The 17,403-nt window shown below is 42.7% G+C and overlaps 1 protein-coding gene across 2 annotated transcripts in view; it reads right to left on the bottom strand.

Moving 5' to 3' along the window:
- The window catches only part of LOC141171968 (uncharacterized), a 121,685-nt gene that overhangs the window by 78,940 nt on the left and 25,342 nt on the right, over positions 1 to 17,403 (bottom strand). For both annotated transcript variants that reach the window (XM_073655709.1, XM_073655718.1), the window contains exon 3: positions 2,008 to 2,078. In XM_073655709.1, coding sequence (XP_073511810.1) covers positions 2,008 to 2,078 — 71 coding nt within the window. The remainder of the gene's footprint in view (positions 1 to 2,007; positions 2,079 to 17,403) is intronic.

Here is a 17,403-nt window from a genome sequence, read left to right as displayed (position 1 = left end):
TACTCCCAAGCTATCTGTATATTTGTGCGAAAATTGGCTTGAAATTAACAAGGTATAGCGCACACAGCAACAGCGGTGCCGTCTAACACGCAGCTGCAGCAGTGAGAAAATGGTGGCGACGGGGAAAATGGCTTGGTCTTATAGGGCAAGGACATGTGACATACACTGCCAATCACACATGCCCTTGCTTGTGTGAAAAAAAGCACTTCGCTCCGTGTGTGCGCTGCTGATAGGCTGACAGATTGCACCTCCCCACTGCAAATGCGGGAAAGAGAAAAAAAAATGGAGATCTTCATTGTTCCTGCAGAGATCCATCCCCTGCCCCTCCCCCCGCCCCGCTGTACACTCAAACTGCGTATTAACATTAATTTTCATCATTACTGAGAAAAAATCCAGTTATGATTTTGGTGCACGAACAGTTATCGAACATAACCTCGAACAGCCGAATTTTTCTCAAATTGTTCGTGTTCGCCGACCGGCTCGAACACCGCCCAAAACAGCTCGAATTTGAGATTGGCGAACAGTTCGAGTAGAACAACGCTCATCTCTACTCATGACGGCAGCTCCTTGTGACAGTTGAGATAGTCTTGAGCTCTCTTCCTTCTGCATGCTGCTGTCCTGACACATGGCTAAGGATGGCTGCTGTATGAATTATGATACAAGTGCCATGTACATTCTTGGAGAACCCCTTTAAAACTAATAGCCTTTGACCTATGCTGATATTAGTAACCTAATGCATTAATGTAATTTATATCAGATCAGAGAGGGTCTGCTGCTCATTGTATATTCACTCTATTATGCATATGTAAATAATACATATGTTCTGGACAAATTTGGCAGAAAGAAATCCTGGTGAATTCTCCCATAATTCATAGAAACCAGGCTCACATAAACAGTATCTGTAGCCTCAGCAGAGGAGTTTGTAGCGGGAGCGATTACAACAATGATACTATATTAGGAAATTGCTCATGCCACAAACCTATAATAGAAGAAGTGGCTCGAAACCGCCTCCTCAATAAGAAAAAGAAATGCAGTGCGACTCCTGCCTTTTGCTGTGTTTTTGAGAACATTTTTAAAGAAAAAAAAGAGTCGACATTCCTGCGGTTAGAAAGCAGTCTGAACTTTTGTTTCTGTTTTCCTGACACAGCAGACTCCCATGGTAATACATTTTTCATATCGCTGTTTAAGAATTTCCTGATGTATAGCCCGTCACATAGAGACATTATGTTTAGAAGCTATGCCTCACACCAGCTAAAACTGATTGGAGCATGTCCATGTCTGCCAGGAAGCCTGCCTTTTATCAGGCAAAGGACCCTTATTATGTCTAAATAATAACCTCAGTCACTTTCCAAGCAAAAGAACGCAGCGTTAACAATCAATTATACGCTAAGGATGTGTAGAGGGGTATGGGTACTGATATCCTTATGTTATAGCAGATCCTATGCATATTACAGCTACAAGCCCATACTCTTGGCTCTCCTACAACCATATGGCATCATTTCTTATAACTTTTCAGTTACTACATCCATACAGGGGACCCGTGTATCAGTATATGATTGCAGGCATGCCAGGACAGTGATTGTTGTTGAGGCCGGACATGCCCCGAAGAATTAAATAGCAAAAATGCTCCATTGTGAGCTGAATATCACATACAGTTTCAGGTGTTAGGCCACTTTCCGTATTTGGTCAGTATTTTACATCAGTATTGGTAAGCCAAAACCAGGAGGAACAATCAGAGGTAAAGTATAATAGAAACACGTCACCACTTCTGTATTTATCACCCACTCCTGGTTTTGGCTTACAAATACTGATGTAAAATACTGACCAAATACTGAATGTGTGAACGTGGCCTTAATGTCCTACTTGCACCCAAGTTCATGCGGTAATAAGGCCCATGGAAAAATACTCAAAATAGTTTTTAGAGTTTAATGTACAGTTTTTTTATATCCCTAATTTACTAAGCCAGATGAAACAAGTTGATCTTACAAACATTATTTTGTGGCTTACCTGACCAAAATTGTCAGTACTCTTTGGGTTGCAACCTGAATATATTAACAAATGGGTCAATTCGCAGTGACCTGTACAAGATGAAATATACACATTAGCAGAAACCACTATATTTGTACTAAAATATGCAATATCTATAAGAAATACACTTTTAACCAGCAAAAATACATTGAATTAAATTGTTATAAAGAAATTTGCGCATGTATATGTATATGTATATGAGGAAATTACCTTGTTCCTACCCACAGCCACTGTCATTGAGCTCCACACAGGACCATGGTTAATAATCTATTAGGAACTTAAAGGGGTATTCCCATCTCCAAGATCCTGTCCCAATATGTAGTAGGTGTAATAATAATAATAATAATAATATTAGCAAATGCCTCCAATTAGAAATGTAGTATAGTTCTCCGGATTGTTGCTCGCTATGTCGCTTACCCCATGTGCAGGCATTGCAGTAGCTTCGGTATCCTTAGTTACGACCATTAACAGCTAACTAACTGTCACTATATAAGTGGCACTAACAATGGATATCTAAGCTACTGTAATGCCCTGCACATAAGGTAAGCAACATAGTGAATCAGAAGAACTATACTACATTTCTAATTGGAGGTATTTGTTAATATCACTATTATACCCACTACATATTGGGATAGGATCTTGAAGATGGGAATACCCCTTTAACATATTAGGAATTTTAACAAATCGTATGTTCCAAAATCTTAGAACATATGTCAATTACATCTATCATTTATCATTGTTTTTGCACCCTAAATTTTCCACAATTTGCAACATTTGTTAATTGCAGATGCACGTACCAAATTGATCAAAGTTTTACACCATTTAATGCAACCCTTTTTAGCATCTAAATCAAAACTTAAAAATTACCTTTCTGTGTTAAGAATGCATTTATGAAGAGATGTCTACATATGGGCTCATTCACATTTTCAGTCTGACTGCTGTACGTAAAAAAAGGGACCGAGCTCGGACCAATGTTGTTCAATGGGGCAGTATAGAGGAGTGTATTTTTTCACGGAGTGAATCTGCGTGTGAAAAAAAAAATCGCAGCATGCATGTGTCGGATGAAACTTACCGATTCAAGACTGTGGGCGAGCAAAAAAATCGGATGCCATATGGAGCCACAGTATAGCATCTGATTTTTAGGGATACATTGCAATTCTGTAACATAGGAAACTGTAAATGGTCTTGTATTAAAGCAGGTTTTTGCCACCTTATCTGAGATCAGCATGATGTAGGCAAATAGACCCAGAATGCAATGATGTATCACTTAGTTTACTGGATGCAGCTTTTTTGACACATTTAGCAATGCAGCAGAGCTGAGAAAGCTAACACTGCCCACACCTGGCTCTCTATACAATGGCTATAGACAGTGAGCTGCTTATCACAGGAGGGGCAGAGTCAGACCAAGAGGCATGAGCAATGATAAGCTCCTGGTGCTAAAACAAAAATTGCAAATAAACAGGACAGAGCTAGATAGGAGAGCCATGGCTGATATCTGTGCTTTATCTACAACAGCATGCTATCTTCAGATTAAATAGCAAACACTTGCTGACAGATTCCCCTTAATAGCTGCTGGTGTATAAAACAGATTGCACATGGATGACAAGTAAGAAAAAAAAAGTCAAGAGTTTTCTAGATGAAACTCCGACAATTTTTTATACGTTCGTGTGAACCTGGCATAAAAGTTACAAAAAGGTCCCATGTTTTAGATGTGTTATTTCTGCTTTAAAAAATGTGTTTATCAACTTAATTTTTGATACACATATAGAAGTGCAAGTTGTGCAAAATTCAACATTAAAGGGAACCTGTCACATAAAAAAAGCTATTATCTTGCAGATATGGGGTTAATCTGCAGGTTAATAGCGTTGTGAACCTGCCTGGCTCCTGCACTTAGGAAATGAACTTTATTCCCCCGGCAGTGTTTGGCGTTCAGTCATGGAGAGAATAAACTTCATTTCCGCCCGGCAGCTGGGCTTTAAGTGCAGATGCCGACAGGTTCAGAACGCTATTAACCTGCAGATTAACCCCATATCTGCAGGTTAATAGCATTTTTTCATGTGACAGGTTCCCTTTAATGTGCAAAATTTGATACTTTGATCTTCCACTCTTTTCTATCACTTGGAAGTGCACTGCCATGATTAATAAGTAGCACTGGCGTCATTTGCACCAAATTCACTATTAACCCCTTCCCATCAAAGCTGGTTTTCACCTTACTGACCAGGCCAAATTTTTCAATTATTACTGTTACTGAGTTACGTTATGTGGTAATAATTCTCTGTGTGTCATTTTATGTGGTAATAACTTGGGAACACTTCAACATATTCCAATGATTATGTGATTATTTTTTCATGACACGCTGTACTTTATGTTAGTAGTAAATTTAGGTAGATATGATATGTGTTTATTTATGAAAATACTGGAAAATTGACAGTTTGAAAAATTTGCAATTTTTGAACTTTGAATTGTTATACCCCCAAAATAAATAGCAATATCATACAAAATAATTAATAAATAACATTTTCCACATGTCTACTTTATGTCAGCAGCATTTTTGAAACATATTTTTTATTGTTAGGAAGTTAGAGGGGTTAAAAGTTGAGCAGTAATTTTTAATTTTTCCACCAGAATTTACAAATTCTCTTTTTAATTTGGGACCACTTCACTTTTGAAGTGAATTTGAGAGTCCTATGTGTTAGAAAACCCCCAAAGAAAATGTCATTGTAAAATCGGTACCCCTCATGGTATTCACAACCGTATTCAGGAAGTTTGATAACCCTTCAGTTGCTTCACAAGAATGATAACAAAGTGGAAAAAAATAATGAAAAATTAAGTATTTTTCACTAAATTAATGCTTTAGCCTCAATTTTTTTCATTTTCACAAGGGTAACAGGAAAAAATAGAACACACAATTATTTGTGCAATTTCTCCTGAGTATGCTGATGCCCCATATGTGGGGGAAAACTACTGTTTGGGCACACAGGAGGGCTCAGAAGAGAAGGAGCTCTATTTGACTTTTCGAGCACAGATTTGTCCAGAGTAGTCTGCGGATGCCATGTCACATTTGAAGAGACACTGAGGTGCAAAAACAGCGTATACCTATGTGACAGGGTCACTGGCAATGTAAGTGAGGTAAGATATATGTTACAAAGATTGCTATCTTCCGTGATGTGATGTTGGTTTTTTTTGTGAGTAGCTGTAAGAGATGGAAGGGATGGCCACTCACCATATCTGCACCTCAAGGGTGTGGTTTGGCAAGTTAAATGTCTAGCCACTGAGTTTTTTTCTCTGTCTGTGTGTCTGGAGGCAGGAATCTCCAGAGAAGTGTTTAAGTGCAATTGTGCTGGACTCTGTTGATTACACCCTGAGCGGGCATATGGACTGTGCTATATGTTATCTTTTGTTTTCCCGTTTTGCCAGAAAGGCCACGTTTGTGTTGAACCCTGCACTGATTTATGCCGTAGTTGAATAAACCAGCAGAAGAAACATCCCTGTGTCTACCTCTGTGAGCAGCCGAGTGAGACGCATTACTACACTTAACACAAGTAACGCCAACTATACCTCTCTTAAGGAATTTATCTAGTGGTGTGGTGAGCATCTTGAACCCAAATATGCTTCACAGAATTTTAAAACATTGGGCTTGAGTTGTTGACATTTTTCATCAAAATGTTGCCCCAAATTTTTCATATTCACAAGGATTACAGGACAACTCAATTAGTTGTGCAATTTCTCCTAAGTACGCCAATGCCTCATATGTTGGGAATAACTATTATTTGGGCACATGGCTGGGCTCGGAAAGGAAGGAGCTCTATTAGGCTATGTGCCCACTTTGCGGAAATAAAGCAGAAAATTTATGCTTCATTTCCGCATGTCCTCTCCCGGAAAAACGCATGCGGAATTCCGCACGCGTTTATCGCGCGTTTTTCACGCGTTTTCCACATGCGGAATTGCCTTGCGTTTTTTCATGCATTGAATAAGGCAATTCCGCATGCGGAAACGCAAAATTAATGAACATGCTGCGGATTTTTGAACGCAGCATAAACGCTGCGGAAAAATCCGCAGCATGGGCATAGAACTTGCGGATTCTCATTGGGGACCATGGGGTGCGGATTAACAAGTGTTTTACAAGCGTTTACGCTGCGGAAAATCCGCATCAAAAACGCTTGTATTCCGCAACGTGGGCACGCTGCCTTAGACTTTTCGAATGCAAGATTGGCAGAAATAGACTGCGGATGCCATACTGCATTTGAAGAGCCGCTGAAGTGACAAAACAGCAGAAACCCCCACAAGTGACCACATTTTCGATACTACTCCTCTTGAGGAATTCGGGTGTTGTGAGCATTTTAAACCCACATATTGTTTAACTTTGGGCTATTGAAATGAAAAAACTACATTTTTTTCCAGTAAAATGTTGTTTTAGCCTCAAGTTTTTCATTTTCAAAAGGGCAAATAGGAGAAAATGTACCACATAATTAATTAGGCAATTACATCACTATCTTATATGTGGTCAGAAATTATTATTCAGGCACAGTGCAAAGCTCAGAAGGGAAGGAGACCCATTTTGAAGTTCAGGTTTTGATGGCATGATTTGCGCAGAGCCTCTGAGGTGACAGAACAGAAGAACCCTCTATGAGTGACCCAATTTTACAACTGCACCCCTCAATAAAGATATCTAGTGATGCAGGGGGCATATTGACACTAGAGATGTGTCAACTTTTACTTGTCTGATCACTGTTTTAATGCATTGCAATACACATGCATTGTAATAAATTAAAGCTGTCAGGGTGACACTGGCAATGCCTCTCAGACCATACTATTGGCATGGTCTAAAAGGCCAACATAGCTGACAGACCCAATGGTCATTATTTGACCTCCGGCTGCCATGACCACAATCGGGTTCCCTTGATGGCGTCGTGGGGGTGCTCTTCAGGTGAGAGAGGGAGCCGCCTCCCGCACACAACCTTCTAAATGCCGCAATCGCTATTAATCATGGCATTTAGAGGGTTAAACAGCGGGGGGTGGTGTGGGTACAGGCCCTGGCTGTGACAGCCAGTAATTGGCTATCACTCAAGCCAAGCTGCTGGCGGCGATCGTGCGGGAACAGCTTATGTGCCTGCATAATCATGATGACATAATGGTACATCAATCTGCGGGAACGCCTTACGGCTGTGTGCCCACTATGCGTTTTTTAAGAGTTTTCGCAGCGGCAATTCCGCTGCAGAAACGCTTAAAAAATGCTTGGTACAAGGTCTGCCATGTTCCCCAATGATAATCCGCATGTGCTGTGCACATTCTGCGGAAATTTCCGCTGCGGATTATCATTGTGGAAAAATCCGCAGCACTACCAATTATTTTGCGGAATCGCAGCGTTTTCGCCGCCATTGACTTGCATTGGACCGCATGACATCCGCATCACTACATGTGCACATGAGGATATCATGCAGATATCATACGGTTCAATGTGCGGATGGTACCCGGGTTTGGAGAAGAGGAGACTCTCCTCCAGACCCGGGTACCATAGTACCTGTAAAAAAAAATAAAAAAATAAATATTATACTTACCTTCTGATGGCCCCCGGTGTCCTTAGCGATCCGTCCTGGCTTGCCGGCAGCTCGTGATGGTCTAAAAAGGACCTGCCATGACGTCATTTAGTCATGTGACGGGTCTAGCGACCGCCGACGTCAAGGATACCGGGGGCCATCAGAAGGTAAGTATAATATTTATTTTTTTACCATTCTTTTACGGTCACACTATATACAGTAAATCCATGCCGGTTGCATGGATTTATATAGTGTGACCAAGTTGTCAGGCACTTTCCAAGTGATGCTAAAATCGCTTGGAAAGCGCTTGACAACCCGCATGCGGAAATGCATGTGAAGAACGCTTCACATCCGCATGTCCCTGGCAGGAAAACGCATGTACAATCCGCATGTACAATCCGCATGCGTTTTTTCTGCCAGGGAGATGCAGAAACGCTCAGGAAAAATCCGGAGCATTTCTGCATCGTGGGCACATAGGCTACCAATCATGATGTTCAGTTACGTCATATGTCCGGAGGGGATTAATGTGTAAATGTAAATATGTAGTAGCGGAGTTGGAGCTCACTAAAGATTTGATGCAAATTACACTATTTTTAATAAATGTGGCCTGCATAATCCTGTACAAAATGATTTCCTCAAGGTGATTTCACTCCATTTAGACCAAAAATGGAAATGTTACAGAAAAAAAATAAAACTGTGTAATGTTAACTGGTACTGCCTGATGAATCTATCACTGCAGTATGCCTGGACATGTTGCTATATTCCTTTTTAATAAAGATGGCTATCCAACAGCATTCATATAAAATCAAGTTTGGGCAGGTACTCTGCTACTACTTCACTTAATGCTCTTCTAACTAAAAGGAGAAGAGCATTTTTTTTAAGCATGATAGACAATTATAGTAGCCATTTCCCAGATAAGAAATAATCAAGCCGCCCTTTTTTCCCCTTTGGCCACGACCCCACTATCAGTATTTGGTCAGTATTTTTTCTCAGGGGTGCGAGACAAAACCAGGAGTGGGTGATAAATGCAGAATTGGTGACTTGTTTCTATTATACCTTTTCTCTGATTGTTCCTCACCTGGTTTTGGCTCCCACTCCTGAGAAAACATAGTGACCGAATACTGATAGCGGGGCCGTGACCTTTGAATTCTTTCCCTTTTAAGTCCGCATGCAGACCCAAACGGTTTATGACAGCCTACTTTCTTGCGGTCATTGGCAGACTTCTTGTTACCACCGAATTATACTTCAAAGGCGCTGTCTCAACAGACCTGCATTGCATATCCACAGGATATACTGTACCTTATATGTCTAATAAATGTGGATCCCGTCTCTGGGACACAGCCATATTTTCAGAATGGGGGTCCCAGATCCCTCATTGTGAAAGGTACTAGTGAGAACTTGCAAGTGTTCTTAACTGTATTCAGAACTCCCATAGCAGTGAATTTAGTACTAGCACATGCATGAACATATCTCCTGCCACTGTAGTTGTGAGCAGTCAGAACAAGGGAACGATGACACCCATTCTGGAGATAGGTGCTTTTCCCTTCATACAGTATATTAGACTTTTCTGGTGTATGTGTATCCTGTGTTGGTAGACAACCCCTTTAAATTTGGGCTTTACCGGTCTTTAACCCTTATTCTAAAACAGTCATAGTTTCCTTTGATAAATTACACATGTTTAGCTAAATATTATAAATATTCTATACAGTTTGGTCTATTAACACTGCATTGCATAACATGTTCTCTCTGAGGCACATCAGGTTAAAACAGTGAAAGCTTGCTTAGGTCATCTGATTTACTGTTTTTACTCTCCAGCGATTGGCTTTCTTAGCATGCAATGGGCTCTAGAAAGAGGAACCACATACCCTATTGTTTCTCCTAATGTAACTGTATATTATTTCATATGTGAATAGATACAGATTACTCAGTGATGACAAAGGACAATTGCAGTATTTGCCCTTCAGTTTATTCGCTCTGCTTTCATTAAAAATGCATGCTTTAAATATTGTTTTCAGCTAGTACAGTGGAAATAATACAGACTGGATGCTATTTTAAGTGCCAGTTATCCTTTAGTGCCAAGGACTTAACATTCTTCAGGCAAACATTAATACTAGATTCACATTCCTTGAATCTGGAAAAATAATAAAAATAAATATGTTCTATAAAAGAAAACAAAGTGTTACATGTAGTGCTGTTGCTTCAAGCATCCAGCAACTGAATAGTCCATCGGAATTTACTACTACCCTGTGATTATCTCTCACCACAACAAGACTTCCCGGAAGTAGACCGGCATCGTCCGAGATCGACTAATTGAGCACCACAGACTGAAGCTCTGAAGGTGGATAGTGACCTTGAAAGTTTAGATGAAGATGAACACACTGTTGTATTTCTCAAACTGGCAAGGAGAGGGATGTACCATCCTCAGGAGAGTGAACTAAGTTCCGAGGCTCCAGAGTTTGTACCAAGGAGTACAAATGAAGTCCAATTCAGATCTGATGATCGAACACTGGTCACTGGAGAGACCGATCGACACTCAGGAGAAACGGAATTACCAGACCATGTGAAACCAGGAGATTCCAGAGAAGTGCAGGAACTTACAGAGGCAGTTCCAGGAGCATCTCAGGAAGCAAGAGAAATGAGTGCGGAAGAAAGAAAGTCCTGTGACCGAAGAACCTGTGTTATCTGGTGAACAACCCACCAGGAGGATGTCTGCTCGAGAAGTCAGGAGGCCCGTGATGCTGACGTATGAGACACTTGGTGAACCAAGTCAAGTGCCAAGGACTGTCGACTGAAAACAGGTATCTCTGCCTGTGGACCAGTTAAGCCCACTGGAGTGGTATTCACCACCGAGAGGCAGTATGGAAGATGTTGCCTGGTGGAAAGATTTGTTTTCACGCTTTGATTTTCCTTAAAAGACTTTGTAGAAACAAAGAACTGTTAAGGCCTAGAGAGAGAGAGAGCTGGTTGAAGACGTACGAAAAACTCCAGCTGAAGAGACGCTGATTGTGTCAATTGTGTTAACTGTTTATTTCTTACAGGAGTACTACAAGAAAAAGGTTGTAGAATAGGTTGTTATAAATGTTTATGAATGTTATGCCAATTTGACAATGCTAATTTGTAAATAAAGTTACTCAACTTTCACCACTGTCTCTGAATTGGTCAGATTGACCAATTAAGACGAATCTCGAGGAAGACATTCTAAAAGGATGGAAGAGTGTGACATGCAGAAGTAGTGCTGTTGCTTTAAAAGCATCCAGCAACTGTTAGAAATAACAAAAGCACAGGAGACAGGAAGTGTTGTGCTTCAGAAGCATCCATCAACTAGAGGGGTTAACACAGTCACAAGAGACAGGGAGTGTTTTAGCAGAGCCCCAGGGGGATTGTGGGGAACTTGTTATTGTAGTTTGGCTGAAGCTGAAGAGAAAGGTGGTGTGTTATCTGGATCTGACAGAAGGCAACTGAACAGGATTCAGATAAGGAGAGAAACTAAACACATGTCAGATAAACTCCCTGAACTAACAGTGCAGAGTATTATTGGGCAGGAAGATAAGGACTGGAAATAATTATGTCACAGGGATCATCTCCCTCATCAAACTCTCCCCCCTCCATCTCCATGCAGGACAAAGAATGCTGTGTACTATTGAGTCCTTGTGAAGGAAAAGCCTGTGGTTGTGTATGCATAGAAGTGTGCTGCTAAGAGATCTAATCTGTGCTGAATTAAGCTACTGAAGAGATTGATGTTACTGTGCCTGCTTTATTAGACTGTACTGTAATGAAGATTGTTGCTGTAATATCTCAATTGCACTGGCCATGCTTCAGATTAAACTCCATTGTTAAACTGTTGAAAAAGACTCTTGTCAGATGTGTCTGGTCAGCAACAGAATCTATCGTGTGCCTGAGAGAAGCTGCAGCCTATGGTCACCCTGAGTAACGGTTCTCCAAGGATTCCAACAAATTCATGAAACCCGTCTCTCCCTATCTGAACCTAGCGGCGTGCGTGTAACAAAAGAATAAAAATACAACTTCCAAAACAAACACCCACAAACATATAAAAGCTAAAGTAACTAAAGGTTATATACAGCCTATCAATTCCATGGACAGATTAAGCAATAAGGAAATAGCAGGTAATAAATCTTATACCTAGGTAATGCATATTGTAAGGTACTGCTTTTAGAAATGGTCCTACCCTGATTGACAGGAAAAATTCTGGTCCCTTTTGTGCCTCTTTTTATTGCTTTCCTGTTGCTTGTTATTTCTTACTTTCAGCATTATTTTTATATAACGGTATACTAACCTTTTTTTATAATCATTTTAGGACCTAGAATTAAGTCTTTATAAATTGGAAGTTCTTTGCAATAAAGTAGAAAGGCTACAATTTTACCTCCTTTTGTGGTAAGTTTCAAAGAAGGAAGGAAGGGATGAAGAAGAGGTGTATAGACCCATACAGCACATACATGACCAGGTGTTGTCAACCCAGTCTGTTGTGAACTACACACAGCTTATTCCATACTGGTCAGTGTACAAAAGTCTAGTCTTAAGATCCCCATACACATAAGACTAGTGTCCACTGAATCTGCTGAGATTGACGGCTTCAGGCAAAGGTCTAATGCGTATGAGGATGCCGCCTGATAGATAGTTGGGAGAGCTGTTGATAGCACATGTCCTATTTTGTTCAGTGGGCAGCTTTCTCGTAGAGAACACCAGAGTGTTCGGCTGAGCGAGCGTTCCTGTGTATGAGAGTGTTGGCTGAGACGGGTATTGGCCGAACGATCGACTAAAGCATTGTTCGGCCTTCAGCCATCTAATGTGTATGGGACCTTAAATGACTACTTTACATGGGGTTTTGATGCTAAATTTTGGTGCCTTCTGTGAACTAAATCATAACAATGGTAATTTTGGCTATTCAAACATATGAGGGTCTACAAATTATCTATGAAAATTTGTCAGGAGGGCAACTTTTATTTGTAACATTAAAAGGGGTGTAACAAAAATATTTCTGTTCCCTCCCTACTAGAAAAGTACGCTATTCTAGACCACTAGAAAGAAGATCTGACAGAATGGATCCCACTGAATATTAGCAGAAGGCCTTTATAAAATCACACTGAAGTCTCAGGGGCCATTAATGGCCGTATGTTTTTACATTTTTCTGCAAAGACAACAGGACAGAATAACGTAGAGAACACCCCGATGTGAAAAAGCCTTTTACCGATACCAGGAATTCTCTTCATATTTACAATCAATGGCAACAAGCCAGAAAAGTGTATGACTGAATGCGAGCAAAAAGTCAACATTGATTTTTTTTGATTGCTGAATTACGGTAAATCTTCAGCCTTCCGTCGTTATGGCTTTTTATTATAGATTGCTTAATACTTCCTGTCTACGGAGTTCCTAGATTATTCCTCTGTGCTGTCTTTGTAAATGTTGTGTTCTGCTATTTTCTACAATCATGATACTTTTCATACGCACCAGCATGTGAGATATTACAGTGTAACGCATGTAGATGCAGTAGTCTGACTATGTTCAGTATTTCATATTCTTATATACATATACTAATACAGAATTATGTTATAAGATATTAAATCTATATGTTATACGTAAGCTGGTCTCTTTTTACCATAAAATATAGAAAAGTTGGCACACATACATACACATGGTATTCCTTAAACTACGAGTATGCGTCCAAGGACTGGATCACTTTCAGACATGTCAGTAATCCACGTGAGCAGATGACTACCATATGTTCATGTGTTATTCCAAAATACAAGTCTCATGTTCTGCATTGTGATGATGCCACACACTGGGGGCTGTGTATGAATCTAGGAGGTTTCTGAACAATAGTGAGACATATTTACAGAAAGATCCCACATTAATTGCAGAATTAAGAACTGTAAATCTTTTCCGTTGTAACAGTTTTTGGATTATTTGCGCAGAATTTGCCAATGCTAACAAAGAGGTGTTTTATTGCAAACTTGCTTTGAAAGGCTTTTGGCCCCTAGTCCATACAGTTTTATATTTCAAGTTTTTTATTCATTTGCTTTGTATAATTGTGTTATAAAGCTCTGGCTTCATAGAGGCAGAAAAGGGCAGAGATAGATGGAAAACAATTAGGTAGGAAGGTAGACTCAAATGTTTGGCCACGCACAAGAGCCTGTAATTGGGATGAACAGCCATTGTCTGTCAGCACAGAGTTTCTTTAATCTAGGGGTGGGGAACTTTTTTTTCTGCGAGGGACCATTTGGATATTTATACCATTTTTCGGGGCCGTACAAAATTATCAACATGAAATTTAACCAGCTATATTTGGTCAAACATTTACCGTATTTTTCGGACTATAAGATGCACTTTTTCCCTCCAAAATTTTGGAGGAAAGTGGGGGGCGTGTCTTATAGTTCAAATATATATATGTGTATATATTGTGACAGTGTCACTGGTTTTATATGTGAGGGGAGGTATGTGTCACTCAGGATGCTCTCTTGTGTGAACTAAGACCTACTTTATTTTTCTGCCAATGTGTTATATGCTGGTAGATTTACTCTGTTAAAGGGTGTGCGGTTTTATGGGAATGGCAAAGAAGGCGGGACGCCATTCCCCCTACCTCCCCTCAGGGTGTGGCTGAGCAATGTGTAAAAGCTCAGTCCCTTTTTTTTTCTCTGGAGTGTGGTCTGGAGAGGGAAGTCTCCAGACAGTATTGTGGAAGCTGCAGAGCTTTTCACAAGGACTTTAGCAGTGCAGTTTATGCTACCGAGAGCGGGCGGAACCCGCTCATCTATGGACTGAGTTATACTTTGTTTTGGTTTTTTTTCTGTTTAACCCAGAGGGGTCATGTTTCTTTTTCCTGTGAAACCTGCATGAGTTTATGGCTGATAATAAACCAGCAGAAAGGAAACCTGGGAACGTGTGTCCTGAGTCTGCCTCCAGGAGAGCCGAGCGAGTCGTCTTGCCACAGTTGGTGTGAGAGTGCGTGCAGGATTCCAGGAACACGTGTACCTGCCACAAAGACGGGTGGATGTCCTGGGTGAAGGCTGCCAGCCAGCCAGAGAAGTCCAGCAGCATGGAGGAGCTCGTTAAGCACCTGGTCCAGGCCCAGCAGAGCATGCAGCAGCAACACCTACAGGCCCAGCAGAGTATGCAGCAGGCCCAGCAGAGCATACAGCAGCAGCACCAGGAGACGACCAAACTGTTGCTTCAGCAAATTCAGTTGCAGCAAAAGTCACAGCAGCAGCACCAACAGGAGGCGCAACAGCAGATACAGCTTTTGGCGGACGCCATCCAGAGCAGGGCGGCCGCCCCACCCTCAGGGACGACTGATGATTCTCACGTCAGGAAGGCGGTAAGGCGGGCCATGCAGAAGATGACCCCTGGGGATGATGTAGAAGCATTTCTGACTGTTTTTGAGAGGGTGGCTGATCGGGAGAGACTTCCACCAGCACAGTGGGCAGAGGTTCTGGCGCCATATTTATCGGGTGAACCCCAGAAGGCGTATTTTGACTTGGCGCTGCAAGATGCTAAGGAGTATCCCAAACTAAAGACAGAGATCTTGGCACGTCTGGGAGTTAATATGGCGGTGAGAGCCCAACGAGTTCATCAGGGCGTATGCTAGCGACAAACCCCCTCGCTCGCAGATGTTTGACCTCCTGCATCTTGTTCAGAAGTGGCTACAACCGGAGTCCTCCACTCCGGCCCAGATGGTTGAGCGGGTGGTGATTGACAGATTCATGCATTCCCTTCCCAAGCCAGTACAGACCTGGGTTGCCCAGGGTGATCCCCAGAACGCAGATGACTTCATCGGCCTGGTAGAGAGGTACCAGGTAGTCGAGAGATCTCTTGGGAAACCGGATGCAGTCACTTCTCCCTACTGGGATACCGAAAAGGGGGCGGGTTCACCACGGAAGGGGTCTAGAGCCACCACTGGGGGATGTCCCACTCCCACTGAAGGTGCCGTTAGAACAGTTGGTAAAGATATAGTTTGTTGGCGGTGTCACAACCCTGGACATGTAGCCGCCAGGTGTCAAATATCCCCTGAGCCCATGGACTGAAGCCTAGGAAGACGGGTCTCCTATTATGCCTATCCAGCCTGTAGCGTGGACTGTCGACCCGGTGAGGGGCCGCAGGCGTGTGCAGTGTCCATTAATGGAGTAAAAGTGCTTGGGCTGTTAGACTCCGGGAGTCTGGTGACCTTGATCAGAGCATCCCTTCCCCACCAGTTGATCCCTTCCAAAACCCTGGGCGTTCGGTGCATCCATGGTGACGCCAAGGACTATCCCGTGGCCACAGTAACAGTGGGGACAGACTGTGGTGCCGGGTCCCATGAAGTCGGGGTAGTAAAGGACCTGATACATCCCGTCATATTGGGCCGTGATTTTTTCTTATTCTGGGACTTGTGGGGGAAGGGAACTGGACTAAGTAGCATGGGGAAAAGCCAGGTCCTTGAAGAAGAACCCCCGACGAAGTCTCAGATGGAGGAGTTCCCACTGTGCGTCCTTGTCAGTGATGAGGGTGAGACAGTGACCGAGGAGGCCGACCTCCCTGCGTTAGATATGTCCAGAGAGAACTTTGGGACTGCTCAAGTTCGAGACCTGACCTTAAAAGGGGCGTTCGACCAGGTTACTGTATGTAATGGGGTTGCCCAAGAGCCGGGGGCCGACACCAGATTCCCCCACTTTGCAGTGCAGGGGGAGTTGCTATATCGGGTGGCCAAACTGAGGGGCGATGAGATAGTGAAACAGCAGTTAGTGCCGGGGCCATACAGACGGCGGGTGCTAGATATGGCCCATTCACATGTTCTGGGGGGACACCTAGGGGTCGAGAAAACTCAGGAGAGGATATTGAGAAGGTTTTATTGGCCAGGGTGTTATTGAGAAGTTCAAAACTATTGTAGGTCCTGCCCCACCTGCCAAATAACTGCTCCCTCCTCCCACTTCCGTAGCCCTTTAGTCCCACTACCTGTGATAGAGGTTCCCTTTGAGAGGATTGCCATTGACCTCGTGGGCCCCTTAGTTAAATCAGCTCGGGGCCACCAATATATCCTGGTCGTCATGGACTATGCGACTCGGTATGCGGAAGCGGTTCCCCTAAGGAACATGTCCAGTAAAAGTATAGCCCGAGAGCTGGTCCATATTTTTGCTCGGACAGGTCTACCAAAAGAGATTCTGACAGACCAAGGAACCCCCTTCATGAGCAAGGTGATGAAGGAGCTTTGCAGAGTCCTTCAGATAACTCAGCTTCGGACCTCGGTTTATCATCCACAGACGGACGGCCTAGTGGAACGCTTCAACAAGACCTTAAAGGCGATGCTCAAGAAGTTCGTTGAAAAGGATGGGCGAGACTGGGACTACCTGCTCCCATTTCTGCTTTTCTCGGTCAGAGAAGTTCCTCAAGCCTCCAATGGCTTCTCTCCATTTGAGCTCCTATATGGGCGGCATCCAAGAGGTCTCCTAGACATCGCCAAGGAAACTTGGGAGGCTGAAGTCACGCCTCACCGGAGTATCATCGAACATGTCGCCCAGTTACAGGAGAGAATGTCAAAGGTGATGCCCATCTTGAAGGAACATCTCCTCCAGGCGCAGGAAGCCCAGGCGAGGGTCTATAACCGGTCGGCGAGACTAAGACAGTTCCAGCCCGGGGACCGTGTTTTGGTGCTGATCCCTACCATCGAGAGCAAGTTCCTCGCCAAATGGCAAGGTCCATACGAGGTGGTGGAGAAAGTCAGCGAGGTTAATTATAAAGTCCACCAGCCTGGCCGAAGAAAGCCGCATCAAATATATCATGTAAATTTGCTCAAGCTGTGGCGGGACCGTGAACCTGTGGAAACTCCTTGCCTGGGAGCCGCACCAGAAGG

This window comes from Phyllobates terribilis, unplaced genomic scaffold (genome assembly GCF_046119375.1).
Source record: "Phyllobates terribilis strain yellow unplaced genomic scaffold, ASM4611937v1 Scaffold_1__5_contigs__length_1240528914, whole genome shotgun sequence".
In the NCBI taxonomy this organism is placed as follows: domain Eukaryota; kingdom Metazoa; phylum Chordata; class Amphibia; order Anura; family Dendrobatidae; genus Phyllobates; species Phyllobates terribilis.
The sequence above is the reverse complement of the archived record's forward strand: the minus strand, read 5'-3'. Positions and strand labels throughout refer to the sequence as shown.